The sequence below is a fragment of the Cyrtonyx montezumae genome, unplaced genomic scaffold (assembly GCF_038088225.1).
Source record: "Cyrtonyx montezumae isolate F1298 unplaced genomic scaffold, pur_monq_1.0 scaffold_44, whole genome shotgun sequence".
Taxonomy (NCBI): domain Eukaryota; kingdom Metazoa; phylum Chordata; class Aves; order Galliformes; family Odontophoridae; genus Cyrtonyx; species Cyrtonyx montezumae.
The window spans coordinates 311,839-339,673 of record NW_027072050.1 but is presented as its reverse complement, the minus strand read 5'-3'; the positions used below and the strand labels follow the sequence as shown (position 1 = coordinate 339,673).

At 64.5% G+C, this 27,835-nt stretch overlaps 5 protein-coding genes across 7 annotated transcripts; 3 read left to right on the top strand and 2 right to left on the bottom strand.

Moving 5' to 3' along the window:
• The first annotated feature begins 254 nt into the window (after positions 1–254).
• CACTIN (cactin, spliceosome C complex subunit) lies at positions 255–4,844 on the top strand. Its single transcript, XM_065747425.1, has 10 exons — positions 255–423; positions 1,033–1,519; positions 2,035–2,130; positions 2,506–2,651; positions 2,734–2,896; positions 2,983–3,100; positions 3,269–3,461; positions 3,552–3,674; positions 3,796–4,064; positions 4,286–4,844. The coding sequence occupies exons 1-10, from the start codon at positions 296–298 to the stop codon at positions 4,774–4,776; spliced, it is 2,214 nt and encodes a 737-aa protein (XP_065603497.1). The 5' UTR covers positions 255–295; the 3' UTR covers positions 4,777–4,844.
• Positions 4,845–8,444: 3,600 nt separating this feature from the next.
• On the top strand, positions 8,445–11,298 carry TBXA2R (thromboxane A2 receptor). The gene is made up of 2 exons (XM_065747289.1): positions 8,445–9,604; positions 10,769–11,298. Exons 1-2 carry the CDS (start codon positions 8,447–8,449, stop codon positions 11,036–11,038), a joined length of 1,428 nt encoding a protein of 475 aa, XP_065603361.1. The 5' UTR covers positions 8,445–8,446; the 3' UTR covers positions 11,039–11,298.
• A 156-nt stretch (positions 11,299–11,454) lies between these two features.
• Positions 11,455–13,418, bottom strand: GIPC3 (GIPC PDZ domain containing family member 3). Its single transcript, XM_065747394.1, has 6 exons — positions 13,161–13,418; positions 12,902–13,087; positions 12,563–12,743; positions 11,853–11,968; positions 11,680–11,761; positions 11,455–11,606 (listed from the first exon to the last, which is right to left on the bottom strand). Exons 1-6 carry the CDS (start codon positions 13,416–13,418, stop codon positions 11,455–11,457), a joined length of 975 nt encoding a protein of 324 aa, XP_065603466.1.
• Positions 13,419–13,953: 535 nt separating this feature from the next.
• HMG20B (high mobility group 20B) lies at positions 13,954–20,384 on the bottom strand. 2 transcript variants are annotated; one of them, XM_065747423.1, is made up of 11 exons: positions 20,353–20,384; positions 18,201–18,312; positions 17,473–17,539; positions 16,354–16,459; positions 15,975–16,178; positions 15,608–15,728; positions 15,469–15,521; positions 15,159–15,234; positions 14,869–15,084; positions 14,463–14,595; positions 13,954–14,350 (listed from the first exon to the last, which is right to left on the bottom strand). In XM_065747423.1, the coding sequence occupies exons 3-11, from the start codon at positions 17,508–17,510 to the stop codon at positions 14,338–14,340; spliced, it is 960 nt and encodes a 319-aa protein (XP_065603495.1). In that variant the 5' UTR covers positions 17,511–17,539; positions 18,201–18,312; positions 20,353–20,384; the 3' UTR covers positions 13,954–14,337. The 2 variants fall into 2 exon arrangements, with proteins under 2 accessions (XP_065603495.1, XP_065603496.1); XM_065747424.1 differs by lacking the exons at positions 18,201–18,312; positions 20,353–20,384 and adding an exon at positions 18,116–18,123.
• MFSD12 (major facilitator superfamily domain containing 12) lies at positions 20,248–26,359 on the top strand. 2 transcript variants are annotated; one of them, XM_065747421.1, is made up of 11 exons: positions 20,248–20,521; positions 22,311–22,521; positions 23,170–23,293; positions 23,501–23,698; positions 23,786–23,878; positions 23,979–24,071; positions 24,698–24,868; positions 25,036–25,130; positions 25,493–25,623; positions 25,736–25,777; positions 26,186–26,359. In XM_065747421.1, the coding sequence occupies exons 1-11, from the start codon at positions 20,248–20,250 to the stop codon at positions 26,278–26,280; spliced, it is 1,527 nt and encodes a 508-aa protein (XP_065603493.1). In that variant the 3' UTR covers positions 26,281–26,359. The 2 variants fall into 2 exon arrangements, with proteins under 2 accessions (XP_065603493.1, XP_065603494.1); XM_065747422.1 differs by lacking the exon at positions 25,736–25,777.
• Positions 26,360–27,835: the final 1,476 nt, after the last annotated feature.

The window sequence follows — 27,835 nt, the reverse complement described above, 5'->3', positions numbered from 1 at the left end:
GGAAAAATGAAAGGGGAGAAAGAGATAAAAGGAAAGGAGGAAAAAGAAGGGGAAAAAAGGGGGGGGGAAGAAAACGGGAAAAAGGAAAGAATAAAACGGGGGGGGGGAATGAGAGAAGGGGAAGAAAGGAAAGAAGGCAAAAAGGAGGAGGGAAGGGAAAGAATGAAAAGGAAAAGGGGAAAGAAGAACAAGCCGGAGCGCAGCGCCCGCCCCGCCCCGCCCCGCCCCGCCCCCCGCCCACACGGAGCCGGCGCTGCGCGGCCTTAGCGCCGGGGCGGCCCCGGGCGGACGCGTTATGGGGTCGGGATCGCGCAGCCGGGACCGGAGGGACCGCGAGAGGGACCGGGAGCGCTCCGGCAGTGCCGGGAAGCGGCGGCGGAGCCGGAGCCGGAGCCGGGGGCGGCGGAGGGAGGCGAGCTCGGGGTGAGCGGGGCGGGGGAACCAGGCCGGGCCGCGCGGGACGCAGCAGGCCTCGGCCTCGGGAGCTGCGCGCGGGGCGGGCGGGCGCTGCGGGGCGAACGGCCGCTGGGCCTGGGGAGGGCGGGGAGCCGGGGCCTGGGGAGGGCGGGGAGCCGGGGCCTGGAAAGCCCGCGGTGCGGGGCCTCGGTGCGGCCGGGCCTGGCGGAGCTGGGCCCGGTGCGGCCGGGCCTCGTCCTGCGGCGGGCACGGAGCTGCGCGCTGTGTTTGGGGGCAGCTCCCGTGGAGCGATGGGTCTGTGCAAGGAGAGCCGGGCTCCAGGCTGTGCTCGGCCACGGCAGCTGCGCGCTGCTGAGAGGCTCAGCTGGGTCGGGCCTGTTCTGGTCGGACCAGGTACCCAGGGGGGGCCCTGTGGTGGCCGAGGTGCAGCCACACCGCTGTCACACAGCACCGCGGGGCTCCTCGGGAGGGCTCAGCGCTGCCCTTTGCTGTGTGGGCGGCCACGGGTGTGCACGGTAACGCGAGAGCTTGGAGCAGTGAACGCGGCTCGCTGTGCTGTGGGAGTGGGGTGCGGAGCCCAAAATCACCGACCAAAATGTGAATTTCCCTCCTTAGTTCTGACTCCGACGATGAAAGACAGAAATGGAAGAAGAAAAGCAAAAGCAGGGACCAGCACCATAGAAGAGAAAGGAAACACCGCTCGCGGTCCCGGGGTCATTCCTCAGATTCGAGTGCAGAGCGAGACAGGAGGCGAGCACGGAGCAGGAGCAGGGACAGGCGGAGGAGGAGGGCTGGCTCCAAGTCCTCTGTGTCCTCAGTCAGCTCCCCCTCCCCACCGCGCTCCCGGGGCCAGGAGGAGTTGGGGCAGCAGCTGAGCCTACAGGAGCGCCTGAGGATGAAGGAGGAGAAAAAGAAGCAGGCTGCACTCATGAAGGCCTTGGAGACACCCGAGGAGAAGCGAGCCCGCCGGCTGGCCAAGAAGGAGGCCAAGGAGAGGAAGAAGCGGGAGAAGATGGGGTGGGGAGAGGAGTACATGGGTTACACCAACACGGACAATCCCTTTGGGGACAACAACCTGCTGGGCACCTTCATCTGGAGCAAGGTGAGCTCCAGCACACCTGCTTGTCCTAAGGGGCTGCTCTGCGTGTCGGCTCAGAGGGCACTGTGCTCCTGGGTCTGCTGCAGGATGCGACCACAGGGCCTCAGGAGGGCCCTTCTCTTCAGGTGGGAATCTCTGAAATGCCAAAAGGAGCCATGTGAGCGCTCAGCTCTCGTGTAGGATATCAGCTGGGTGTTCCTGCGAAGCTCTGTGGGGTTTGTCCTCTTTTCTCTTAAAGACAAACGTCCACAGTTGGATTTAGGGTGAGGAGTCGGGTCATGGTGCAGGAGGGGCTCCCAGGGGTTGTTCAGTGCTCACATTGCTGCTTGCCAGGTGGGGTGGACTCTCTGGGTGAGCTCAGGTTTTGCAGAGAGGCTGCAGGAGTAGTGTGTGAGGGGGCTGGGATCTCTGGCAGATGGAGAGCTTGCTGGAGCAGCACAAGTGCAGTGTTTGGTGCCCCGTGAGGGGCTGAAGAAGGTTGCTTGGTTTCATGGGTTCTCTTGGCTGCTCTGCTTCAGGCGCTGGAGAAGAAGGGGATCAGCCACCTGGATGAGAAGGACCTGAAGGAGAGGAACAAGCGAATTCAGGAGGACAATCGCCTGGAGCTGCAGAAGGTGGGATCAAGTGTCCCTCTCTCCCTCCCAGCCCACAAACAGCCCAGTTCTCCCAGCACAAGCTGGAAGTTCCCTTGTTCTTACTGGGGGAGCCTGTAGGATGTGAGTGCCTCAGCGTGCACAGTTCTGTTCCAGGGTGGGATTTTCCCCCTGGGCTGCATCCAGCTCAGGCTGTGCTGATGAGTGCCAGGGCAGTGCGCTGAGGCACTCAGTTGTGCTCATGTCTGCTGTTCTCCAAGGGGCTGGCAGGCAGCGCTGGGCAGCCCGGCCCATACCAACTCTCTGCACGTGCAGCTCCTGGCTCTGAGCAGCGTTGGGGTGATTCTGGGGGCTCTTCGAGGCCCAACCCTCACCCCTCACTCTGCCTCTGAGCAGGTGAAGCAGCTGCGCCTGGAGAGAGAGCGGGAGAAGGCGATGCGTGAGCAGGAGCTGGAGATGCTGCAGCGGGAGAAGGAGGCGGAGCACTTCAAAACCTGGGAGGAGCAGGAGGACAACTTCCACCTGCAGCAGGCCAAGCTGCGGTGGGTGGGCAGCTCTGCGGGGACAGGCTGGTGGGGGGAGCAGGGCGGGCAGGTGCCGCTCACTGTCTGTGTTCTCACCCAGGTCAAAGATCCGGATTCGAGATGGGAGGGCAAAACCCATCGACCTTCTGGCCAAGTACATCAGTGCAGAGGATGATGACCTGGCTGTGGAGATGCACGAGCCTTACACCTTCCTGAACGGCCTGACTGTCTCCGACATGGAGGACCTGGTGGAGGACATCCAGGTACCAGGGCTGTGTGCAGGGCGGCAGCTCTGGGCTTTCCGAGCTCTGAGTGGGTGCCTGAAGTCCCAGTTGTCCTCTGCCTGCAGGTTTACATGGAGCTGGAGCAAGGCAAGAATGTGGATTTCTGGAGGGATATGACCATCATCACAGAGGATGAGATAGCCAAGCTCCGCAAACTGGAGGCCTCCGGGAAAGGAGGACCAGGTAAGCATGAGCCTGCCACGTGTGTTAAAAGGAGCGTGTACAACAGGCAGAGCAGGGCACAGGGCGCCTTGCAGGCCCACGGGGGTTTGCACATTGCTCCTGGGATGGATGGAGGCTGTGCAGCTGCTGCAGTGCTTGGAAGCAGGCTCATAGCCCTTTGCCATTCAGGAGAGCGGCGGGACGGCGTCAACGCCTCTGTCAGCTCGGACGTGCAGTCCGTGTTCAAGGGGAAGACCTACAACCAGCTGCAGGTGCTGTACCAGGGCATCGAGAGCAAGATCCGGGCAGGAGGGCCCAACCTCGACATCGGGTACTGGGAGAGCCTGCTGCAGCAGCTGAAGGCCTACATGGCTCGGGCCAGGTGAGAGCGGGGCCTGTCCCCTGGCTGGGACAGCAGCGGGGTCCCAGCTGGGGCCGTGCTGGCTGTGACCCGATGGCTCTCCCCTCTCAGGCTGCGGGAGCGGCACCAGGACGTGCTGCGGCAGAAGCTGTACAAGCTGAAGCAGGAGCAGGGCGTGGAGAGCGAGCCGCTCTTCCCCATCATCAAGCAGGAGCCGGCATCCCCCAGCGACAGGTACAGAGCCCTTGGGGAGCACGGCTGCCTGGGCACCCCCTGTGGGAGTGCTCCCTCCCATCAGGCATCAGGGAAGCGCGGCTGCCGCCTCCATCCCTGTTGTTTTCTCTCTTCCCTGCAGGTTGGACGCAGAAGAGGGCATCGCGGTACAGCCGGGGCCGTCCTCGGAGCCAGAGGCTGAGCAGGATGCAGAGGTGAAAGAAGAAGCAGAGGGGGAAGCCGTGCTGATAGAGGAGGACCTGATCCAGCAGAGCCTGGATGACTACGACGCGGGGAAGTACAGCCCCAGGCTGCTGGGCACCAACGAGCTGCCCTTCGATGCCCACGTGCTGGAGGCGGAGGAGGACGCGCATCGGCTGCTGCTGCTGCGCCAGCAGCTCCAGGTCACAGGTGGGAGAGCCATGCAGGGCGAGGGGGGGGGGGTCGCTCTGGGGTGCAGGGACGGAGGGAGCGCAGCCCCCCGGGTGAGCTGGAGCGTACTGGGTGGTGTATGGGACGCGGCTCTGAGTGCTGCTGTCCCCGTGGGTACGTGGCTCGGGCCCTTCCCTCTGCCGGCTGCATCAGCAAGCTGCTCGCGCTGCAGGGCCATCCCTCACCTCCCCTCCCCGCAGGAAACGCCACCGAGAGCGCCGACGACATCTTCTTCCGGAAGGCCAAGGAGGGGATGGGCGCGGACGAGGCGCAGTTCAGCGTGGAGATGCCGCTGACGGGCAAGGCGTACCTGTGGGCCGACAAGTACCGGCCCCGCAAGCCGCGCTTCTTCAACCGCGTGCACACGGGTTTCGAGTGGAACAAATACAACCAGACCCACTACGACTTCGACAACCCCCCGCCCAAAATCGTGCAGGGCTACAAGTTCAACATCTTCTACCCCGACCTCATCGACAAGCGCTCGACGCCCGAGTACTTCCTGGAGGCCTGCCAGGACAACAAGGACTTCGCCATCCTGCGCTTCCACGCCGGGCCGCCCTACGAGGACATCGCCTTCAAGATCGTCAACCGCGAGTGGGAGTACTCCCACCGCCACGGCTTCCGCTGCCAATTTGCCAACGGTATTTTCCAGCTCTGGTTCCACTTCAAGCGGTACCGCTACCGCAGGTGAGGGGGGGGGTCGGCAGCCCCCGGCAGCCCTTCGCTGACTGTTTTCCTCTCCCTCCTTCTGTTTGATCCCGAGTGACTCTGAGACTTTGGCGCAAATAAATGGGCGTTGTTTCGCACCGCGGTGTCCTCTGCGTCCCCGCGTTGGGGGCTGTGCTGTGTGGGGGTGTCCACCCCCCCCCCCCCGCCCCGTGCTGGCAGTGGTGACACTGCGGGTGCCCATCCCCTCTTCCCGGTGCTCAGTCCACCCTTCACTTTGTCCGCCGTCTGGAGCTCTGCGGCCGTGGGGCGTCAGCTTCGGGGGGAGGGAGGAGGAGAGGGGTGTGAGATGTGACCGCGACATCTCCTTACAGGGGAAAATCCGCTTTCCTGTGGCCCGCGGTCCCTCCCCCTGTCCCGGCGCTGCTCGCTGCCCGGCTCGGGGCCGGCTGCTGCCACGGGGGGAGGAGGGCTGAGCGGGGCGGGGGGGGGGGGGCACGGCCCGGCCTTGCCCCGTCCTGTGCTGAAGGAGTGGGGAGGAGGTGCAGGGAGAGCTAGCGGCCTCCAGGAAACCTCGGCCGTGAAGTGCCGCTGCGGGACGCTGCTTCCTCGCCCCGGAGCTCGCAGCATCCTGCCTCCCCGCCCCCCCCCGCATCGTTGCCCCCTCCCCGGGCATCTCAGCCATGCTCCCCCACCCCCTCCACGTTGCTCACCCTCTCCTCCTGCTGGCAGCATCCGGCTCACAGAGAAATAATGCTCAGGAGCCTCCCACGGCCACGTGCCCGCGTCTGCCCCACGGGTGGGGGCAGCGGGGCTGGGGGCACGGCCACGCCGCCCGCCCCACGCGTTTCCCATCGCTCCGGACGTCGGCAGCCGTGCTCCTCCGGCCGCTCCTTCCTGCGCGCTATTTAAAGCCGTGGAGCGGCGGTCGCCGTGGGGGGGTTGGGGGGGGGGGGGGTGAGATCCTGGGGCAGCGCAGGAAACGCGTGGAGGCCGCGGTGGAGAAGAGCTGGGAGAAAAAGGGAGAAAAGAAAAAAGAAAACATCACCACCCTCCACGTTTCAAGGCACGCGGAACCCCCTGCCCCCACCCCACGCGGGGCGGCGTTCCCGGCAGTCCCACTCTGCGAGCCCGTGGTTGCAGTGTCCCTGCGGGCCCGTGGGCAGTGGAGCATCGGTCAGGATGAAGGAAACGGCCCCGGCAATGTCCCAGCACGTCCCCGCACCCACAGACCTCACCGGGGGGGGGGGGGGGGGGCGAGGGAGCCGCGCTTCGCTGCCACCCGCGATGAAGGTCACGCGGGGAGCGGCTCCAGCGGACTGCGCTCCCAATAGGGGCACACGGGGTGCTCGTGGGGGGCGGTCGCGGCCCCGTGTGTCACCCACAGCAGATCTGGGGCAGCACGGTGACCCCGCGTGCGGCGGCCGACTCCGCTGCCGCGCCCCAGTGCGGAACCCCACGGAGCCCACGGAGGGGCTGCGGGGCCGTGGGGTGGTGCAGCCGAGGGGTGAGGGCCAACCCCCCTCCAGACGCAGGAATCCGGCTCGGGTAAACAAGTGAGTAACCCGGATAAGAGCGGCCCCGCTAAATATAGCCGGGTACAGCGGGCACGGCGCGCCCCGCTGCCGCCCCACTGCGCTGCGGGAGCGGCCACAGGTGAGCCGCGTCCACGCGAGTCCCACCCCACGCTTGTCTATGTGCCGCCCGCGGGAACTCAGCCCCGTGTTCCGGCTCACCCCCCTCCCACCCCGGGGGGAGCGCTGCGGGGCGGGGGAGGGGGCGGCGACGGGAGCGGGGTGGGCGCAGGGACACGCGTGGGTGCGGGGGGCTCCGCGCGGGGCGGGGAAAGGGGTCGGGACGGGGGGGGGGAGGGGGCCGCTCCCTGCCCGGCCCTTCCCCGGCTCTTCCCGCGGGGCCGCGCCGCTCCGATCCGCGCTGAGCGGTGCTCCGCTCCCCGCCGGACCCCCCCGCCCCGCGGCGGCAGTGAGGTACGGGACGGGGCGGCAAGGGGGTCCGGAGGGGCGCGGTGGGAAGCGGAGAGGTTGGGATGGACAGAGAACCCACGGAGGTGGAATGGACGCGGGGGTGGGACGGACGGACCGAGCGCGGACGGACGAGTGGAGGGGTCGGGATGGGGGGGTGGGGGAACGGACGCACCGCAGCTCTGGGACCGGCGGATGGAGTGTTCGCAACGCGCAGAGGGGCTGTGTGGGGCGGGGTGGGGGTGGGGATGGGATGGGATTGGGATGGAGTGATGGGAATGGAAAAGGGATGGGATGGGATGGAGATGGGGATGGGAATGCCATGAGTCCCAGCGGGGACAGGTGCTCTGCGTCGCCGCTGGCGTTGCCGCGCACTGTGGATGTTTCCTGCCCAGTGTCCCCTGGAAGTCCCCTCTTTGGGCTCCGTGGCTTTGATGGCTGTGGGTGCGGGGAGGGATGCGGGAGCACTGCCAGCTTTGCGTGACGTGGTCGGTGCATTTCCCGTCCCGGCCAACGGCCTTGAGCAGATCAGCACAGAGCGCTGCGGGGACGGAGCGCCCGTCCGTGTCCTCTGGGTCGGGGTCATCGTGCGGGGGGAGGGGGGAGTGTAGGGCACAACTCAAAGCAAAGAGGGCCGGGACATGAGGGACCCACGCGGGGACCCACAGCTCTGCGCTCTGTACAGCGCATCCCCACAAAACACCATCACGATGCCAAAAACCCCATTAAAGCCCACACTGGAGCGGCCAGTGCTGCCACAGAGGAGCTGTGCAGGGCTGCCACAGAGGAGCAGCAGCTGTGCCCCCCGGGGGCTCCTAGAGGCCCCCATGCCCCCCAGTGGGGCCCAGGCACAACCTCAGCGTGGGTTCCCTGCAGGAGCCACCGTCCCCACACCACAGATTGAGGACCCTCTGCCCCACGCATGAATTCCTGCCCATAAGTGCCTCTGTCACCGCTCTGCCTCTCTCTCTGGCTCAGTTATGGCCCCGTTGGTGCTAATTGAGCTCTCTTTAATATTTTATACCCTCTAAGTGCAGCCCTGACAGCTTGTGGGGCTGTCCGTCCCCGTGTCCCCTCGGTGTCACCAGGAGCGCAGGGCTGTCCCTGGCTGCAGGACAAGGGGAGGGGAATAGAGTGGCTGAGAGTCCCACGTGTGGAGTAGGCCCTCCTCACTGAGCCCATGGGTGCCCCATAGCGGTGTGGTGTGTGCAGTACCCCGGGGATGGGGTCCATCATGGACCGCCCCATCTGCGATCAGCGGTGACGAGCTGCTGATGGCAAAACTGCTGTCCCCACGCTCCGTACCCCATGACAGCTCCAGCTGAGGGTGGGGAGCACGAGTCCTAGCCCCGTGTCCCCACGGCTGTGGGGTGGAAGCTCTGGGCTGGGGGACGCCGTGGACACGCGGAGATGCCGGGAGTGCTGCGTGCACCGCGCGGCTCCGGGCGTGAACGTCCGCCTGCGGTCGAGCGTCGCCACGTGGGCGCCGACCACAGACACAGGGATGGGGGGAGATGCTTTTAAGCTAATCCTGCCCCGAGTGCGGGATGCGGCTGTGTCTCTCCTTCCAGTTTGGCACGCGGAGCTGGCACCGTGTCCCCACTGCGCTGCGGGGATGGGGGTTTGGATGACCCCCCCTCCCCCCTCCCGGCATGGGACGGAGCCCAGCTGGCTCCAAACAATGAGCTCGTGGGGATTGGTGGCTGCTGCCCCATGGCTCCCGGCCCGGTGACGCAGAGGGGACGGTTAATCCCGGCCAGCTGTAGGGCTGTGGGGCCTCAGCACCCCATGGGGCACCCCACATCTGCAGGCCCCGGGTTGGTGACCTGTGTTAGGGTTAATGCTGGAGTCAGGGTTAGGGTTGGTGTTAAAGTCAGGGTCAGTATTAGAGACAGAACCAGGGCTAGGGTTAGAATCACAATTAGGATCAGAGTGAGAGCTCTGGTACGTAACACTCCCCTTATCCCCATAGAGCCCGGTGGGATCAGCACCAGCACCAGGAGCACACCATGGAGCCTGGTTTGGAGGGTGCCTGAGGCCACCAGGATGGGGTGGGGGGACACGGAGCTCCCCAACGCAAGCCTGGCCAGCCAACCCCACAGCTGCTTCGGGGTGGTGAACCTCAGCCTCAGCCTCAATGTGACGCAGCGCAAAGCCATCGCCTCGCCGTGGTTCTCCACCGCCTTCGGCCTCATCGGGCTCTGCTCCAACCTCTTCGCCCTCTATGTGCTGCTCAGCTCCTCCCGTCAGCTCAGCAGCCGCTCGCGCTCCTCCTTCCTCGTCTTCCTCTGCGGGCTCGTGGTGACGGACTTCATGGGGCTGCTGGTGACCGCCGCCGTCATCATCCCGTACCACTTCACCAAGTTCAACTGGGCCGAGGTGGACCCCGGCTGCCACCTCTGCAACTTCCTCGGCTTCTCCATGGTGTTCTTCGGGCAGTGCCCGCTGCTCCTGGGGGCCACCATGGCCGGCGAGAGGTTCATCGGCATCAACCGCCCCTTCTCGCGCTCCACCTCCGTCTCCAAGCACCGCGCGTGGGCCATCGTGGCGACGGTGTGGGGCTTCTCCTGCGCGCTGGGGCTGCTGCCGGTGCTGGGCCTGGGGCGGTACACGCTGCAGTACCCCGGCTCCTGGTGCTTCCTCACCCTCCTGCCCGACGCCGGCAACGTCATCTTCTGCTTGCTCTTCGCCCTGCTGGGCGTCTGCTCCGTGCTGCTCTCCTTCGTCTTCAACACGGTCAGCGTGGTCACCCTGTGCCGCGTGTACCACGACCGCGAGTCGGTGCAGCGGCGGCGCGACAGCGAGGTGGAGATGATGGTGCAGCTGGTGGGCATCATGGTCATCGCCACCATCTGCTGGATGCCGCTGCTGGTGAGCTGCTGGGCTTGGGGGGGCCCTCGGGGCTCTCCTGCTTGGTGGGGCCCTCCTGCTTGGGTCCCGTGATCCTGGTGTCCTCCCTGTGTCACTCCTGGTGGAACGTCGGTTGTCTCTTGTGTCTCTCCTGGTAGGGTCCTCTGGTACTGTTGTCCTCCTCACGTCCCTTGGGGACATCTCATGCCCGTGACACTCCTTGTCCCTATTCTTGGGTGTCCCTCCTGATGGGGCTCCAGATGTCCCTTGTCCCTCCTGGTAGGGTCCTCTGGTCCTGGTGTCCTCCCCATGTCCATCCTGGTAGGTCCCTGGGTGTCCATCCTATCCCTCATGGTGGGGCCCTGTGGTCTTGATGTCCTCCCCGTGCCCCCCTGGTGCCCAGGTATCCCTCCTCGTGGGTCCCTGGTGGGACATTGGTTGTCCCTCATGTCCCTCCTGGTAGGGTCCTCTGGTCCTGATGTCCCTCCTGGTGGGGGCTCAGGTGTCCCTCTTGGTTTTGATGTCCTCCCCACATCCCTCTTTGTGCCCCACCTCTCCCAGTGAGGTCTCATGTTTTGGTATCCCCACCACATCCCCCTGTTGAGATTCTGGGCCCCTCCACGTCCCTCCTCGTTAGGATCCCCTGTCCTTGTGTCTCTTCTGGTGGGGCCCTGGCTCTCGGTGTCCCCAGCGTCCCTCACGGGTGCCCCAATTCTTGGTGGCTCCTTGGTCTTTTTGTCCCCACACTGCAGTTGTGGTGTCGCGTCCCTTTGGGTCTCAATGTCCCCCCCATCCCTCATGGTGGTGGCACAGGCCTTGGTGACCCCAGATGTCCCTCCTGGTGATCCCTTGGGTCTCAGTGTGTCCTCATGTCCCCTGTGGGTGAGGTCCTTGGTCTTGGTGTGTCTTCATGTCCCTCCAAGTGAGGCCATCTTCACGTGCCCCCCCCTTGTCCTTCCTGGGGTGTCCCCCCAGTGCCCCTCTGGGTGAGGTCCCAGGTTTCAATGCCCCCAGTTGTCCCTCGTGGAGATGTCCTGGGTCCCGGCATCCCCGTGGCTGAGACTCCCCGTCCAGATGTGGCCCCACTGACCCTCCCCTGGGACCCCACATCCCATTGAAGCCCCCACATCCCCCCCTCCTCCTTTAGGGCTCCCCCAGAAGGTGACCTCTCCCTTCTCCCCCCAGATCTTCATCATCCAGACCACCGTCCAGCAGCTGCGGGCGGGCGATCCCCTCCAGGTGCTTCCAGGACAGACCCAGCAGCTGCTGCTCATCTACATCCGCATGGTCACCTGGAACCAGATCCTGGACCCCTGGGTGTACATCCTGTTCCGCCGCGCTGTGCTGCAGCGCCTGCACCCGGGGCTGCGCTCACGGCCCTCTCTGCTCTCCCTCTACCCCGTCCTCAACCCCTCCCTGCGCCGCAAGCTCACCCAGGAGGGGCGGCTGCAGTAGTGGGACCCCCCCCCCCCCCTCCCCGCACCTCCCCCATCCCCAATGTGGGATGGGGTTCTGTGCGACCCAGTGACGATGGCGGTTTTGTTCGGTTTTGGTTTATTATTATTATTATTGTTGTTTTTCACCTTGCAGCTGCGGGAGCTGAGCGCAGTGGGAAGGGATGGGGTCCCCGATGGGGTGGGCGTGGAGTTGTTCCCTCCCCCACCCCCACTCCCCATCCTGCTCTGTGAGCCCCCAATAAAAGCACAGCTTGTGCAGCACTGTGTGCCCCACGGGGTGCGGGGGGCACGGGCACCCACAGCAGCCCCACAGCTCCAGTCTGTGCACTCAAGGGCTGCCGGGTGGGGACCCCCAGCAGCACCACCCCCTCAAGGTGGGTAACACAGAGGGGGGGACACAGCCGTCCCCCCCAGCTACTCCTGCCCACCACGGGGACCGCAGACGGCTGCCCACACCTCTGCCACGAACTCCTGGGGGAAGGCGAACTCTCCCAGCACTGAGTCGAGGGCGCAGGCGAGCGCGGGGGCAGCTGGGCTGCTCCTCGCCATCTCCACCATGGTCACAGCTGCAGGAGGAGTGTGCTCAGGGCGGGAGGTGGGTGCAGGGCCTGGGGGGAGGGGGCACGGAGCAGCACTCACCCAGCTCGCAGTCGCGGATGCCCATGTAGCTCTCCAGCAGGTCATCCACGCGGTGTGCAGCCTCTTCCTCCACGGCGCTGGGCTGCGAGTGGGAGTGGGATGCCAAAGCTGGGGTCACCCGGTGAGGCACGTCCGCCCTCGGGCTGGTGCAGGGGGGGCTGGGGATGTCTTACCCCCTCCTGCAGCGTGGCCAGGCCCTGCGCACGCAGCCGCAGCGTCTCCTTCCCGCTGGACACTCGGCCTTCGGGGGAGCACTTAGTGCTGCTCCGCGTCCTCTGCCCAATCATGTCTGTGCCCCACGGTGGGGTGGGAGTCCAGGAAGAGGGGGTAGGGGTGATGGGGATGACCAGGAATGTCCAACAGTGATGAATGTCCATCCAATGACGGACATCCAAGGATAACCAAGAGCAACGCAGTGATGGGCACCCAAGGATGAGCAAGAGTGGGTATGGGTGGGCTTCCAAGGATGGCCCATAACAGACAACGATGGACTTCCAAGGATGGTGATGGACATCCAACAGCGGACGTCGAGGGAGAAGTAAGAGTATCCAACTATGGGTGGCCAAGGATGGCTAAGAACAGACAAAGCTGGAGACCCAAAGATGGCCCAAAGACATTCTCACACCCAAGGACGGAGGTCCAAGGCCTTCCCAGATGCTATGGGGCACACACAAGGAGGGCACTGTGGGGCAATCCATGGGGGGATGCCCACAGGGGAAGGATGAGACGCACGTGTGCATGGGGTGCTAATGGGAGCACAGGGCAGAGCACACAGCCAACTGAGGGCAGTTGCGGAGGCAGCTCGGACTGTGCAGGCACGTGTGGGGATGTGCCCCTCCCCCTCCCGGGGGACTCCAGGCCTAGCAGCCCCCTCCCCACTCACCGAAGGCCTTTTTGGGCTGCACCAGGCGCAGGGTGAAGGGTTGGGCGCGGGGCAGCTCGCGCAGCATGCGGGCCACCTCGTAGTGCCGGCAGCCCACGATGGTGTGGTCGTTGATGGCCTCGATGCTGTCTCCCACACACACCGTCTGGATGCGGTTGATGATGCTGCCCTCCTTGATTCGCTTGGGGGGGGGGGGGGGGGCACACAGTGACACCTCCACCCCACCCTTCCGCACACTGATTTCCTTTGGGGTGAGGCAGGGAGGCCCCAAAACGCACGGTGCAGGTGAGCACCCATGGGACAGGGCAGACCCGTGGAGCCCTCGGCCCCACACCTCACCTTGATGAAGGCGTAGCCAGCGCCGTTGTCGGTGATGGTGAGCCCCAGCGCGTCCTCGGTCTTGGTCACCTCCACCTCCTTCGTTTCGCCGCGGACGTGGGCGAAGATGAAATCCTCCAGCCCGATCTGCCCCCCCAGCAGCTTCTGCATGTCCACTTTGTGCGTGTTGAGCGTGCAAAACAGGATCTGCCCCCAGCGCCCCGTCACCGCCGCTGGGGACAGCCCCGGCACCGGCGTCCCCCACACCCCGTCCCCTCACCTCGGTGGGAGAGATGCCGAACACCTCGGCGATCTTCCCGTACAGCTCCTTCACGTTGGTGAAGCCCTCAATGCGCCCCGTGGGGCTTCCGTGGGCCAACTGCGTGCGGAACACCAGGCGAGGGCGGGCACGGGGCGGCCGTGGGGCAGAGCTGCCCTCTGTGGGGGGCGGCTCGGGGACCCCCGGCTCCTGCCCCACGCCGTTCTCCATGGGGCCGTCCTCCCGGGCCTGCCTGCCGCGCCTGCCCGCCCGCTGCATCTCTGTGCCGGCGCTGAATTATGGATGGGCGCCGCTCACGGAGCGCCCGTAAAGTGATCCCGGGGCCGGGAACCCGATCCCCAACAACGGGTCGGCCCCGGAGATCGGGTGAGCGGAGCAACGGCCGCGTCCCGGCTCAGGGCTATCAGCCTCCGAGCTGTGGGGCAATGTGGGGCAGTGAGCCAAAGACACGAGGATAAAGGACAGGGGGACACCAGGATAAAGGATGGGGATGGGAAATGAGGATGAAGGGCACCGGAGTGCCCACGCTGAGCATAAACTCCAAAACGTCGTTGGTTTTGTTTCCAAATTTATTCCCCCCCATCTCCGTCCCGAGCCAAGCAGCCGCCACGGGACGGCCACCAGGAGAGCTCTCTACAGAAAGAACACCGACCTTGAAGGTGAGAGGAAGGGCACCGGACCTCTGCCCCGGGTTAAACCTGGGGAAGGACCCACGTAGTGCTAATAAGAAAATAAGACACTCTCTAATTACACAGTGTGAGATCAGTGACGGGCAGCACAGCGTGGCCGCTGTCACAATGGTCCCACGAGGGCAGGGAGGGGTTGAGCCCCACTCCTCCCCAGCACGAGGAGGGAGGAGCTGCCCTGCCTGGTCCCATAGCACGGAGGAGGAGGAGGAGGGGGCACGGAGCTGAAGGCACCCACGGGCAGCAGCGAAGGGAAGGGGGAGGATTAAATAAAGCAGCCACGGCCTAGAGACGCCCCGGGTGAGGGCAGGAGATGCTCGTGCCGGGCCGCAGAAGCTCGAGGTCCTCAGGTGTCACCACTGTGGGGTCGGGGCCACCCCGAGGTGCAGGGGTGCAGCTGGACCCCCAGCGGGGGCTGTCCCTTGCATGAGCTCCAAGGGACAGAGCCGCGGTCCAGCTGCCCCCGGGCCCCCGCAGGGATTGGTCCTCTTTCACAAATGTTCACTGCAGTGGGAGGAACACAATGCCACATTAGGAGGAGCTCTGCCTTCCTGTCCCACCGCGATGGGGGGACGCCCCAAACCCTCCCTGCACCCCCCCGGCCCTCGGGGCCCACCTGGCTATGCGGGACAGGATCTCCTTGATGCGGACCACCAGCTTCTCGTGCTGCAGCGGGTTGCTCTCGATGGCGCTGTGCAGTTTGGCCATGTAGAAGTCCAGAGTGCTCAGCGTCGGCGTTTCCCCAGTGCCTGCAGGGCAGCAGCTCAGTAAGCCCCCATCCAAACTGGGGTCAGCCCCCGACCGAGGGGTCCCACCTCCTGCGGTAGCGGGACGTGCAGTGAGGTGCACCCAGGAACAAAAGGATTTGGGCAACACCTGCCCCGCACAGCAGTGCATCCACAGACAAGCTCCCTGCTCATCCCACCCCAAAGTGCTCCAGGGTCTTCCTCCCACCTCATGGGCGCCCATCTCTGCCCCACTGATGTCCCCTCTGTGGTCCCTGCAGGCTGCCCCACGCTCACCAGGGATGGGGAGGGAGGCGAAGCTGGTGGTGAGTGCCTGCCGCACCGACTGCAGCTGCTGCTGCAGGGCCAGCGTCTGCCTCTCCTCCTGCGCCAGCTCCTGCTCCAGCTTCTCCTTGGCACAGTTCATGCTCTCCGTGTGCTTCTGCAGGATGGCATTCTGCTCCTCAAACTCCGTGTTCATCTTCCGCAGGCGCCGCAGCTCGGCCTCCCGGGCTGTGGGGACGGAGTGGGATCAGAGGGGCTCAGTGACCCCCACCCCAACCTCAGGCCCTTCCCCGGCCCCTCACCTTTGTTTTGGTCCAAGAACTCCTCTGTGAAGATGGGAACGTCAAACGTGGAGAAGGCGTCGCTGCACTCACCGGCCTGGGGGATGGGAGGGGATGGGGCAGACAATGGGACCCCGTGTGCCATCCCATGCCCCCACCCTGAGGGCAGGGAGGTGGCCGGGAGGGGAAGGCTGTGCCTCCTGCAGCTCCAGGCTCTGTTTCAGTGGGAATTGCAGCCCTGGAGCCCGTGCTGGGAGCAGTCCCTCCTCTCCTGTCCCAAACCCAGCAGCACTGCATGCCTCAGTTTCCCCACACAGCCCCCACATCTCACCTTGTGTGGGTGCCCGTTCAGCATGGCGTTCGCTGCCGCAGAGCCGGCGTCCTCTGCAAAGAAGGAAGGGGGTTACCCCCAGGATCCCCCCCAGCAGCACCGGGCTGCATCCCGAGCTAAGGGCACCAACACAGCGCACCTTTTTTGATCTTTTTCTCCTGGATTTTCTCCGTGCACATCTTGTAGGCTTCTGACTGCTGGTACTCCCGGAGCTCCTTCATGTACTGCTGCTTCTCCCGCTCCGCTTCGTCCAGATAGCGCTACGGCCACAGCAACACAGCCTGGCTCAGCCCAGCCCCGCAGCAGCTCCCAGGGTGACCCCACCCCACTCCTCGAGGCCCAGCAGCACTGGGACAGGCTCCCAGCAAACACTTTGGCGCCCAGACCCCACATGCACAAAGATCTCAGCTTCCAAACACACCGACATGGGATACGGTCACTCCCAACAGAGGGGTGAACTCCCAGAGACCCCATGGAGAGCACTGCCCTGGGGGCACTCCTGGTACCTGCTTCTCTGAGAGCTGCAGCTTGCTCCACTCAGCCCCCAGCATCTTGGTGATCTCTGGGAAGGGCAGGTCGGGGTGCTGCGTGCGGATCTGCTCGCGCCGCTCGTTCAGGAATCGCACGTAGCCCGTCACCGGGGCCTTGGGGCCGTTGGGAAGGATCTTCTTCCTCTTCTTGCCCTTAGGCCAGCCCCTCTTCTTCACTGGCTGATGGCCCAGGGATGTGAAAGGACAATAAAAGGACAAGGGGGCGTTGGTGGGAGTGTGGGACCCTGTGCTCCAAGCAGCAGTCCTGGCCAGGGGCGAGCTGAGGGACAGCCCCAGCTCCAGGATGGAGCAGGATGGTTTTGTGCAGGAGGGGACCTCAGAGACCACTGCTCACCTCCTCCTCACCGTGTGGCTTCTCGCCGCTGGCACGGGACACCTCTCCCTTCTCCTGTTTGATGGGCACCAGGAAGTTGCCATGCTGAGCCTTGCCTGTGCTGTGCCTGCCGACAGAGAACGACCATCAGAAAGGGCTGCGGGACCACCGCGTTCCTCTGCAACATCCCCAGCCAACCCGACCCCAGCTCCCATCCCTGCACGGCCCAGCAGCCCCACAGGACCGCGCTGAGCAGCGCTGCCCACACCACAGCATCTCCTGAGGCATCAATTCTCCCCGGCTCCTTCCTGTGGCACCGCTGTCCTTTTGATCTGGCAGCAGCATGGGACACGCCGCCCAGACACAGCGACCCTGACAATCACACACCCAACCACACCACAGCTGGAAGGGGGGGGGGAACTGTGAAGGGCATCGCTTTTCCGTGCAAACATCGTTAATTGGCACTTTCATCAAAGTCACAGGATACACGAGGCAGCACAGGGTCAGCACAACCCCCGCGAGGGAGAGATGTGGATGCATGCTAAGGGCTGGATGGATCTGGGTTGGCCCCATGCTTCGTGGCATCCTCAGTCACACCACACGCTTGGTGTGGATCCAGCCCTGCACAGAACCTATTGGGCCATCCTATAGGAGGTATAATTAGCCATTGCTCTGGTGAGGGCCTCTCTGCATGGGACAGAGGCACTGGGCCGACTGCTCCCAAGAAGCTTATGGGATGGTGTACGAACTCTGTGTGTCTCAGGGCTCTGGGAGGCCTCAGCTCTTCATTATCAGCCCCAGTGAACCTACAGTTACAGTGTGGAATGTGCTGGGAGCCGCCAGGCTCAGCCTCCCCCAGATTCCTGTCGTGCCGGAGGACGCTTTGGGAAGGCAGTGTGTTCCAGGCAGGGTCCTGCTCACACCACAGCCCCTGGGGCACGGCCACCCTGCACAGCTGACATCTGGTGGGTGACAGTCAGGGTGTGGTGCTGTGCATCCAAAATGAATGGAGAGCCTGATGATCTGAATCCCACCAGGTGTGTTATTTTACACCGGGCCCTATGGGGAGGGCCCCGAGGTGGGCAGGGGCAGGGGGCAGGTCAGCTCTGCAGCTGGGGGTGGCTCTGCAGGGGCACTTACAGCATCACTGCAGGCGGCTGCTTTGCGCTGTGGGCCATGGGCTGCCGGCGTCTCTTGGAGTCAGACCCTGAGGGATGAACCCGCAGACATCACTTGGGGTCCCTGGAGGCCACTGAAACCACAGCTCCCAGCCAAGCCCCACCGTGGCCAAGCAACCCCCCCAGCTCCCAAATCCCCACAGCCATCCCACCCCGACCTCCAGAACCCAAAGCCCCCCGGGGCACCCATTCACCTCCAGCAGTTCAACGCTGGGACCATCATTCGCTCCCAGAAACCTTCCCCTTGGGACACCCACTCCCCCCATCAGCCCCCCCTTCAGGACCCCCACTCACCCCCAGCAGTTCCCCCCCAGGGGCCCCCATTCTTCCCCAACGCTTCCCCTCTTCCCTTCCTCATGGACCCCCATTCACACCAACCAGTCCCCCCCCACACACAGGGGCCCCCATTCACCCCCATTGCCCAACTCCAAGAACCCTTTATCCCCTCCCCCCCCAAGATCCCCTCCCCGGGACCCCTCCCACCCCCTATTGCTCCCAGGCCCCCGAGCCCCACCTCTGAACCCCCCGGCCCCACAGCACTCCCAGCTCTCCCCCAGCCCCCAGACAAGGCTCCCTCGCCCTACCCCTCCCCTCCCAGCCCCCACCTGCCCGAGCCCCCCACTCCCATGTTGGGGTCCCCCGCCCCCACCTCCCAAGCACCACCGGACCCCCTCAACCGCCCTTCCTCACCCGGCCCCGCCCCGCTATTATTATGTAAATAAGGACCCCGCTTCGGCTCTCCCGATTGGTTCCTGCGCCCTGCCGTGGAGCGCGCGGCCTCTCGCCGATTGGCTGCAGCTGTCTGACGTCACAGGAAGCGGCAGTGATGGGGCGTGGCCATAGGGGAAGCCTACGTTACGTGCGTTAATATCGGCGCGCGCGGCCGGCCGCCCAGCCAATCAGAAAGCGGCGTGCAGATACGGAAGTGCAGGGAGTACAGCACCTTAAAAAGGCAATGGCAAAACATCGGGCCCACCACTAACGCCTCGCCTCCAGTGCCCTCAGTGTCCACCCCGGACACGAGCGCCCAGCACCCCCCCCGGGGGTGTCACAGGAACCCCAGGTACCCCCCATACTCCTCCCATTGACCACAGACCCCTCCCCTCCTTGTGCTCCCACTGGCCACAATACCTCCATCCTGGTCCCGGTGACCCCAGCACCCACCCACAGTACTGCCAGAGACCCAACACTCCCACTCAGGGGGACCCCATTACCGACCACACAGTGCGTGGGGCGAGCAGCACTGCGGGAACAGCAGGCGCAGGGCTGAGGGGTGCACAGTCCCAGTACAGCGCTCACAGTGTGCGGTGCAGAGCGTGGGATGCCCAGGGTGAGAGTGCCCAAAGGTTTGCCGTGACCTGGGTGCATAAAGCTCGGGGAATGCGGTGTCTGAGGTGTCTGACGCCCAGAGCACACGACGACCAAGTTACCCAGTGCACAGGGCGCAGGAATCCCAGGGCATGCGATGCCCAACGTGCCCCAAACCCACAGCGCAGGATTTCTGATGGCAGAACACGCAGCGCCCGGAGCACAGCTGTCCAATGTGCCCGACTCCCAGGGTGCACAGGATGCCCGAGGGGTGCTCCTGATACCCAGGGTGCAGGAGTCCCAAACCCCACATTGAGCAAGGCTTAGGGCACACCGTGCCCAGAGCACACGAACACTGAGGTGCACGATGCCCAGGGCTCACCATGCCCAGGAGCACACGACGCACGAGGCACCCCACACCCAAACTGACGGACCCCCATTTGTCTGACGCCCAGGGCGTCCAAGACCTGAACCCCACAGCACGCGGTGCCCAACACAAATCCAGGGCACCCAATGTGCAGAGCCAGGGGGTGCCGGCATGGGGGGGGACACAGGCGGCTCCCAGCTGTGGGACTGGGACCCACCTGGGGCCACCCCAAACTCCCGTTCCGATTTTCACTTCCTCCCTGAGTCACCGCCGCGTCCTCACATGACAGCGGGGACAGAGCTGGGGGTGACGCAGGGCCCCGGCCCTCGCAGCCTGAGCTGCCACGAGAATCACAAGACCTTATACCAATGAAAATTGTTTATCCGGAGCATCCCGGCCCCGCGGCTCAGCGTCTCATTTGCTGCCAACGCGCCGATCCCGTGGCCACATCAGGGTGTCCTTGGCACCCCCCTCCGCGGGGTGAAGGGAGGTCGCATCTGGGGTCCCCAAAAGCACACAGACCCAGAGCCCGCAGCCCCGCGGTGCCCCCCACGTAGGAGCAGGGACCCCGCTGCACCCAGCAGCGCCCGCAGCCATCGGCACCCACCCGAGATCACAGCGTGCCCGTGGGCAGCGCGGGTGTGACCGGAGCTCCGCGGTTCTGCAATCAGAACCACCACTTGAAACGGAGCTTTGAACTGTCCCAGCGCCCAGAAATCGTCCCCCCCCCCCCCATCACACCCCCGGGCACAGGCACGCCAACTCACGGTCACGCTGCCCAGTGCAGGTGGGATGGGGGGGGGTGCACTCCCACCGCAGTGTCACGCACAGCGGCGCTACTCCTTCCCTACGGAAGCGCACTTCCACCCGCGGTCGGGACGGGAGTGGGGGAGGGGGACACGCAGCTCTCCGGCTGCCCGGGGGCCACGAGCAGCCCGGCAGGCCGCGCTCCCAGCCCCGCGCAGACCGCGTCCCGCCCCCGCCCCGCCCCGCACTGCCCGGCCCGGCCCGGCGGGCGCTATAAGCGGGCGCTATAAGCGGGCTGCGGGGCGGCGGCGCGCCATGGCGGAGCCCGCGCCGGGGGCAGTGCTGCCGCTGCGGGCGCGGTTGAGTTTCGCGGCCGGGCATTTCCTGAACGATCTGTGCGCGTCGCTCTGGTTCACGTACCTGCTGCTCTACCTGCACGCCGTGCTGGGCTACAGCCACGGGCTGGCGGGGGGGCTGCTGCTGGCCGGGCAGGTGGCCGACGGGCTGTGCACGCCGCTGCTCGGATACGAGGCTGACCGCTCGGCTGGCTGCGGGCGCTACGGGAGGAGGAAGTCCTGGCACCTGGCGGGTGAGAGCCGGGCTGCGGGGGGGCAGTGGGGGTGTCGCGGACTGTCGATGAGGCGGGGGGTTTCTGATCTGGAGGGTGAGTGACTGCGCTGCCTCTGAGCCCCCCCGGCCCCGCGGCATCATAGAGGTGACTTCTTGGGGCGGAAGGAGCGGTGCCCCGCTGCGTGGCACTGGGGTGTCACATCCCCGTGTCTGTGCAGTGGGCAGCGTGCCCCTCGTGGGGGTGGCAGCAGGGGTGGGGGTGAGAGTGGGAAGGGGTCCTGAAGTGAAATCTGGGCTTTCCTGTATGTGTGGGGATTTACCCGAGGCCTACGAGTGGGAACCCCCGGAGCAGCCGGGACTGTGGGGTGCAGCATCCTTCCCTCTGTGGGGCTGATCCTGTGGGGAGCACGTGGGGTCCTCTCTGCCCCTGTCCCTGCATGAGGTGAGGGCTCAGCTCCCCACGGGGACAGGGAGGAGCTGGGTCTGCGTGAGGTGCTCACGGAGCTCATCCTGCATCGTTGTCCTTGGGGTGAAAACATGGTCCTCCGTGGGGCCCAGAGGCAGTGTGGGCATGGGGCTGTGACACGTGTGGGAGCCCACAGGGCTGAGCTGGTGATGAGAGTGAAGAAATCCCATCGGGCAGAGATAGGGACCGCGGTGCTTCCTCCCGTAACGCTGGAACTCGCTTGCAGCACATCTGTGCAGGGAGAGGACGGTTGTGCTGTGGGTGCTGTTATCTTGATGCCAAACTTATCTCTGTGCAACCCAGCAGCAGGCTGATAGGGCAGCTGGCCTGCCCACAGCCCGCTCGGGTTGGGATCCCAAAACTGAAGCGAGGGAGTTTACAGCCTGCCTGACTCCCTGCGCTGCATCCGCGAGGTCTGTGTCCTGGGTTTGGGGAAGTGACCAGCGTGGCGTGTCCTGGCAGCACGGGCAGCCCCGCTCTGTGCGGGTGCAGTGAAGGGGAACTCCTGAATCACATCCCACAAGGGTTGGGGGCTCCGTCTCACCACGGTGAGGTGCTGCTCCTGCGGGAGACAGCAGCCTGTCTAGCAGCAACCATGCTCAGGTCAGAGGAAATGTTGTGAAACCTCAGCCTTGGGGGCGAGATACCACGAGATGCTATCGGCAGCGCCGAGTGGGGCTGATGTGGTGATGCTCCACAGAAGCTGTGCCCTGCGAGGACCTGGTGTTCAGGGCTGGAGTGGGAGCTGGAGAGGCTGTGGTGGTCCCGCTGGGGGGAGCAGGGCCCCCAGCACTGCTCTGCAGCTGTGCCACATGGGGCTGTGGCTGTGCTGGAGGAGCCTGGCTCTGTGGGATGGCTGCAGGAAGGGTGAAGTGAAGGACAAAGCACCGCACCTGGGGCTCAGCTCCTGGCGGATTTGATCTTCAGCCTTGTGGAGAAGCCAGCTTGTCCTTGCCTGCCCCACGCAGGCATCCCTGCTGCTTGTGGGCTCTGGTGTCACTGACTCAGCTGGGACCTTCCCAGCAGAGCAGCGTCTGATGCTGGCGTGGGGACAGACCCACTCCCGATCCGTGTGCTGGAGATACCGCTGGCCACCGCTCTGCATGACTCCAGCCCTGCAGGAGGAGGGACAGGGGGACACACAGGGCAGCCTTATGCCTGCGGAGCTGGAGCTGTCCTGGCCCTTATCACCCCGGGGCAGGCAGTGGGGTGGCACGTGTCCTTGGGTGGTTATCTGCATCCAGGAGGAGCTGACTTCACTCCCCAGCCCCAGGGCAGGACCTGGCCGAGCTGCTGCAAGCATCCGGTCCCAGGGAAGCTCACTGCTCCCCTCTCTTCTCAGGTACCACCTGCGTCCTCATCTCCTTCCCCTTCATCTTCAACCCCTGCCTGGGCTGCAAGGAGGGCACTCCTCAGTGGGCGGCCTTCATCTACTACCTCCCCTTCATCATCATCTTCCAGTTTGGCTGGGCGGCCACGCAGATCTCTCACCTCTCCCTCATCCCTGAGCTGGTGACCAGTGACCATGAGAAGGTGGAACTCACAGCTTTCAGGTGATGCAGATCTTCCTGGCATAATCCTTTGGGTGCCAGGGATGCTGGTGACAGAGTTGTCACTGTGCCATCATCAGCCACTTTGGGACTGGAGGGTGATGCTCCTGGGGGAACGATGTGTCCCCAGGTGAGGCAGGGCTGGGGCACTGCCCTGTGCTGGCAGTGGCCCTGGGGCAATGTGTGCAACCCATGCTTATCTGGCAGGATCAGGCTGTGGGAAATAGAGTTTATCAGCTGGAGCAAGGTTTGGTTATCTGCCCCAGTAGGAGGAAGTTCCCCTTCCATCAGGCGAGCAGGCACAGCAGCACAGCCATGCTGGAAGGCTGCGGGTAGCCCTGGGGACAAGAGGTCTGGTGTGGGATGCTGGGTCAGGTGGCTTGGGGACGACAGGCTGAGCACAGTGACCCAAGAGAACTTGGTTTCCTCCTGGCCCTGCCTCAAGGCTTCCACTGGGGATGCTGGGAGGGACACTGGTAAGGTTAATGTGTGGCCAGCACTCACTTGTCCCACCATGTTGGAATGATGCTGTGGTACCAAGCTGCCTGTAGCACACCTGGTTTGTAGTGCAGCCTTGGATGGAAATGTCCCAGCTGCAGATGAAGCTGTGTGTGTCCCTCAGCATCACCCTGATGTGCCATCTCCCCCCAGGTATGCCTTCACCGTCATGGCCAACATCACTGTGTATGGCCTGGCCTGGCTGCTGCTGAACCTGCAGGTGGACCAGCCTGAGCGCACAGAGCACCTGGGCATCCAGGATGTCCCCGTGTTCCGGGTATGTGGCAAAGCTCAGCCCCTGGGGTCCTTTCTTCCCTGGGTGGGATGTAGCTAAACTGGAAGGTACTGGAAAGACTGAAGTGGCAGTGCCCCAGAGCAACCTCTGCTGCACTGCTTAGGGGCTGTGTCAACACTCCCTGGGTTTTTCAGACTCCAGGCGGTGGATGGTGGGCAGGCCACACTTACCCCACTCTTCCTCCTCCAGAATCTGTCCCTCATTGTGGTGGGGCTGGGGGCTGTGTTTTCCCTCATCTTCCACCTGGGCACCAAAGAGAAGCTGTACCCGCTGGGCTCCGTGCCGCAGCCCCAGGAGAGCACACCCCTGCTGCAGAAGGAGTCCACGAGGTCCCCGCGCTTGCTGCTGGTCTGGAAGGACTGGCTGCTGGAGCCTTCCTTCTACCAGGTAAGAGCAGACAGAGCACGGCAGTGCCAGCCTTCTCCACCTTCTCCACTCAGCACAGGCTGAGCTGCTGCCTCTGTCCCTGTGCAGGTGGCAGTGCTCTACATGGCCACGCGGCTGATCGTCAACCTGTCCCAGACCTACATCGCCATGTACCTGACCAACTCGCTGCTGCTGCCCAAGGTGGGTGTGGGGCATGTTCCTGCCTGCTCCTCGAGGTTGCCTGGACAGGGGTCCTGTGCTCGCAGTCTGGAGCTGATCTCCCTGTGCTTTTCTCTTGTAGAAATACATTGCCACCATCCCCCTGGTGATGTACATCAGCGGCTTCCTCTCCTCCTTCCTCATGAAGCCTGTGAATAAGTGGATAGGTCGAAATGTGAGTCCTAGGGGCGTGGAGTGGTTTGAATCAGACCCAGGGCAGCATGCAACAACCTGCTCCTGAGCCTAGGGCTGGGCAGAAAAGCCAAGTCCTGAAGCCACAAATGAGCAGAGCACGTGGCACATGTGAGCCTGGCTGCAGAGCAGGGACCTCCTGCTACAGCACTGGGGCAGGGTGAGGGGCCCGTCCTGCACACCTGAAGGTGCAGAGGTCTGAGAAAGTGATGCTGGTCTAGAGTCAGTGTGTCCTGTGCAGCCCTGGTCAGGCTGGGAGAGCCCTGGGGTGCTGAGGAGGGGCAAAGGGTGGGCTTGGCTGAGCCATGCTTGGGGTGTGAGAGTCTACAACATTCCCTTCTGCACTGGAGCAAGTGTCCTGGAGCAAACCCTAGACATCTTGCCCCCTGCAGCTCCCTAGCTGGCTCCCCACCCTTAGGCTGCAAAGCCAGCTGGGTCACTGCAAGGCCCCTGCTGTCTGGGGACTCCTAAATCAGCTGTGAACCAGGGCTGTCCCTGAGAGACACGGGGAGTGGTGGCCCTGCTGCCCTCCTCATGGGGTGTCACCTGGGGCTGGAGCACTGAGCTCTGTCTTGTCCCTCTGCCTGTCCCCTCACCGGCCTGGAGCAGCTGACATACTTTGTGGGCATCCTGGTGATCCTGGCCTTCGCCTCCTGGGTGGCCCTGACCAGGGAGATGGGAGCAGAGATCTACGGGGTGGCCGTGCTGCTCGGGGCCGGCTCCGCCACCATCCTGGTCACGTCGCTCTCCATGACGGCTGACCTCATTGGGACCAACACGGTACGTCTGTGCAGCAGCCCATCCCCTGTGCCCACGATCTGATGTATTATGGGCTCTGCTGTAATTTGGGCTCTGCCCACGAGAGGGCACAAGGCTCTCACTTGCAGGCCTGCTGGGCTGTGTGCCCGGTGCTGGCTGTGTGGCTGAGGCTTCCTCTCCCCTCGCAGCACAGCAGTGCGTTTGTCTACGGGGCCATGAGCTTCACGGACAAGATGGCCAATGGCCTGGCTGTGATGCTGATCCAGAACCTGCACCCGTGCCCGTAAGTGTCCCTGTGGAGTAGGAATGCACACAGGGACAGCTGCAGCCAGACCTCCTGGCAGCAAATAGCCCCAGTTTGGAGCACACTCTTACAGCCATGGCGAGAGACACTGGTAGAAACCATTTCTAATTTATCATAAAGCCCCTCCTGACTTCTCTTTTTGGTCTTAAATGGCTGCATCTCAGAAACTCAAAGGGGTTCTCAAAGTCCAGGATGCTGCCCTGGACTCCTCTCCCATGTCCTGGTGTGAACCAGTCCTGGAGGCAAGGATTTAGGGTCACTGCTGGACAGTGGGATGGAGGCAGCAGCCCCAGGGCACTCTGTACCCCACCACCAAGTGGAGCCCTGTCCTTTCCCTTCAGGAGTGAGCTCTGCTGCCCTGCCTGCGTCAACTTCTACCACTGGGTGATGGTGTTGGTCACGGGGGGCATTGCCATGGCTGCCACCCTGTTTCTGTGCTGCATCATGATCTGGCCCATCCGTGTCCGCTTCCGTGAGTACAGCTGTGGGGCTGAGGGCACGGGGGAGGGGCAGGCGTGGGGCTGGGGGCACACGGAGCCCTGTGTCTGGTTCCAGCCTGGGCTAAAGCAGAAGTGTCTTTCCAGATTGCCCCGGTTGCAGTGGGAAGCTGCAGGGCGACCCTCATGGTAGGCACGTGGGCAGGCGCAGTTCCCTGCACTTCTGCTGCTCGTGGCCCCAGAGCTGGGGCTGTGCATGCTTCCTGTGTCTGTGGCTGGCAGGATCTGCCCCCTGCTTTGGGAACCTGTGTGTGTTGGGGGGCAGAAGGGTGCTGTGCTTGCTGGTGGCCACATATAGGGCTGGGTTCCCCTCACCAAACCGGGGGCCAGCAGCCAGGGCTTAGTATCAGCTGTGTCTCTGACCTGTGGGGTGTCCAGGGCCCCTTCTACCCTGAGTGGGGAGGGAGCACGAAGACCCCCACGTGTGAGGTTCTTGTTGAATGTTACATTGGTGGCAGAGTCCAGGAGGAGCAGCTCAGCCTGCGGTGCTCACCCAGCTCTGCACAGGCTCCTGACCTGTCCCTCTTGTCCCTACAGATGATGTTGTCCTGCAGGGACTGAACGACGCGGGGATCCAATACCATGAAACAGAGAGCACGGAGGACAGGAGCGTGAGCAGCACAGTCAACTGAGCAGTGTTCTCAGCCACGGTGCTGCCTGCACTGCTGAGCCCCACCTGGGGGGACCCTAAAAAAGGGGACGGCAGCAGGATGGGGCAGTGGGCTCAGCAGGCTCTGTCCCTCTGTCGCTGGGCACAGGCCTCATCCCCCCCCCCGTGCTCGGCCTGGGGACACAGCAAAGGCTGTCCCCGTGTGTTTGCACAAGTGTAACCCGAGGAGGGCTGGGCTGCGGGCGTGTTGCTGGACGGGGCGCCCGGCCCTTGGTTCTAACTCGCTTTGTAAGGTCAGTGTGTACACACAGCACTTTTTAAACGAAGGAACAAACACAACTCACCTCTAAACTTGAATAAATGCCATTGATGGCTCTCTGCTCCGGTATGGGATTGGCAGGACCAGGGGCTGTGCCTCCCCACAGCTGTACAGGCCCTCGTCACGGAGCCAGGGCCCCGGCAGCCACCTCAGGGTGACGCGGGGAAGGGGACGGTGCGCTGCCGTCCCCGCAGAGCGATGTCTGTGTGCGGAGCACGGACGGCGGGCCGCAAGATGGCCGCCCTCAACAAAAATGGCGCCTGCTGCCCGCGCCCGCAAACAAAATGGCGGCCGCGCGGGAGTGCTAGAGAGCGACGATTGGTTCCTAGGAGCCTTGTCCTGCCCCTTGCGGCCCAGCAGCCAATGGGCGCGCTTCTTGCCTCGCGGGGGCTGGTAGCCGCTTGGTGCTCCCAAGCCCTCAGCGGCGGAGCGGGGCTGCGCTGCTTCCCCGAAGGTGCGGTGCTCCCGCGGCCGGAGAAGTGCAGCCGTGGGCCTGGGGGCCTTCCTTGCCCGGCTGTGCCGCACCGCAGCCCGGGTACACGGCCTTAGTGGAGCGCACGGCCCTCGAATGTACCCTGGGGCTGAAGGCCGCGCTGCCTCAGTCGGCTCCGGGTGGAGAGCGGCCGCCACACACCGCTGTGGTGACTGCTGTGGGGCCCGGTGCGGGCGGCTGAGGTGCGCTCAGGGTCCGGGCCCCGCCGGACACCTATCGGCGTGCACGGGGGCACCAAGAGACCCAGGGTGCGGCACCGTGGGGGTGCGTGGGCCCTGCACGTGGCGGGCACGTGGGGACGGGATGGGCGGGAGGGAGGGAGCACGTGGGAGCGGGGCGTAGACGGAAAGGGGCGGGGCGTAGACGGAAAGGGGCGGGGCCTGGGGAGCACGGGGCTCTGAGGTGAGTGTGCAACGGGGTGTGTGCACGCACGTGTTTGTGCAAGGGGAGTGTGTGCACACGGCCAGGATGAGACGCGGTGTGTGCGCAGGGCAGCTGGGGATGCAGTGCCGCGGTGCTGGGCTGCAGGCGGAGCGCGGGGAGCTGCAGCAGTGCATTCTGGCCGCTCCCTGCGGCGCGGTGCTGAGCGCAGGGCTGTGTCAGCACGGGGCAGGGAGCAAGGGTGAGCAGGGCGGCCTCGACACATGCCCCAGTCACCCGTGGGCAAGGCCAAGGGACTGCCCCGCTACCCTCGGGGCCGCCTGGCCCTGCGCTGGCAGCTTGGTTTGGGGTCCTGGGGACGCAGAGGGCTCAGCCATCCCCTCT

Excerpts from the sequence above, each read along its gene's own strand:
- TBXA2R (XM_065747289.1), top strand. The coding sequence starts at position 8,447 with ATGGCTCCCGGCCCGGTGACGCAGAGGGGACGGTTAATCCCGGCCAGC. Across the intron at positions 9,605-10,768 it reads TCTGCTGGATGCCGCTGCTG|ATCTTCATCATCCAGACCAC; the intron begins GTGAGCTGCTGG and ends TTCTCCCCCCAG.
- MFSD12 (XM_065747421.1), top strand. The coding sequence starts at position 20,248 with ATGGCGGAGCCCGCGCCGGGGGCAGTGCTGCCGCTGCGGGCGCGGTTG. Across the intron at positions 24,072-24,697 it reads ATAAGTGGATAGGTCGAAAT|CTGACATACTTTGTGGGCAT; the intron begins GTGAGTCCTAGG and ends GGCCTGGAGCAG. Across the intron at positions 25,131-25,492 it reads CAGAACCTGCACCCGTGCCC|GAGTGAGCTCTGCTGCCCTG; the intron begins GTAAGTGTCCCT and ends CTTTCCCTTCAG.
- CACTIN (XM_065747425.1), top strand. The coding sequence starts at position 296 with ATGGGGTCGGGATCGCGCAGCCGGGACCGGAGGGACCGCGAGAGGGAC. Across the intron at positions 3,462-3,551 it reads GCCTACATGGCTCGGGCCAG|GCTGCGGGAGCGGCACCAGG; the intron begins GTGAGAGCGGGG and ends CTCCCCTCTCAG. Across the intron at positions 3,675-3,795 it reads CCGGCATCCCCCAGCGACAG|GTTGGACGCAGAAGAGGGCA; the intron begins GTACAGAGCCCT and ends TCTTCCCTGCAG.
- HMG20B (XM_065747423.1), bottom strand. The coding sequence starts at position 17,510 with ATGGCCCACAGCGCAAAGCAGCCGCCTGCAGTGATGCT. Across the intron at positions 16,460-17,472 it reads CAGCCGCCTGCAGTGATGCT|GCACAGCACAGGCAAGGCTC; the intron begins GTAAGTGCCCCT and ends CTCTGTCGGCAG. Across the intron at positions 14,596-14,868 it reads CGCCTCCCTCCCCATCCCTG|GCACTGGGGAAACGCCGACG; the intron begins GTGAGCGTGGGG and ends GCTGCCCTGCAG.
- GIPC3 (XM_065747394.1), bottom strand. The coding sequence starts at position 13,418 with ATGCAGCGGGCGGGCAGGCGCGGCAGGCAGGCCCGGGAGGACGGCCCC. Across the intron at positions 13,088-13,160 it reads TCGGCATCTCTCCCACCGAG|ATCCTGTTTTGCACGCTCAA; the intron begins GTGAGGGGACGG and ends CGCTGGGGGCAG. Across the intron at positions 11,969-12,562 it reads GCAGCCCAAAAAGGCCTTCG|ACATGATTGGGCAGAGGACG; the intron begins GTGAGTGGGGAG and ends CGTGGGGCACAG.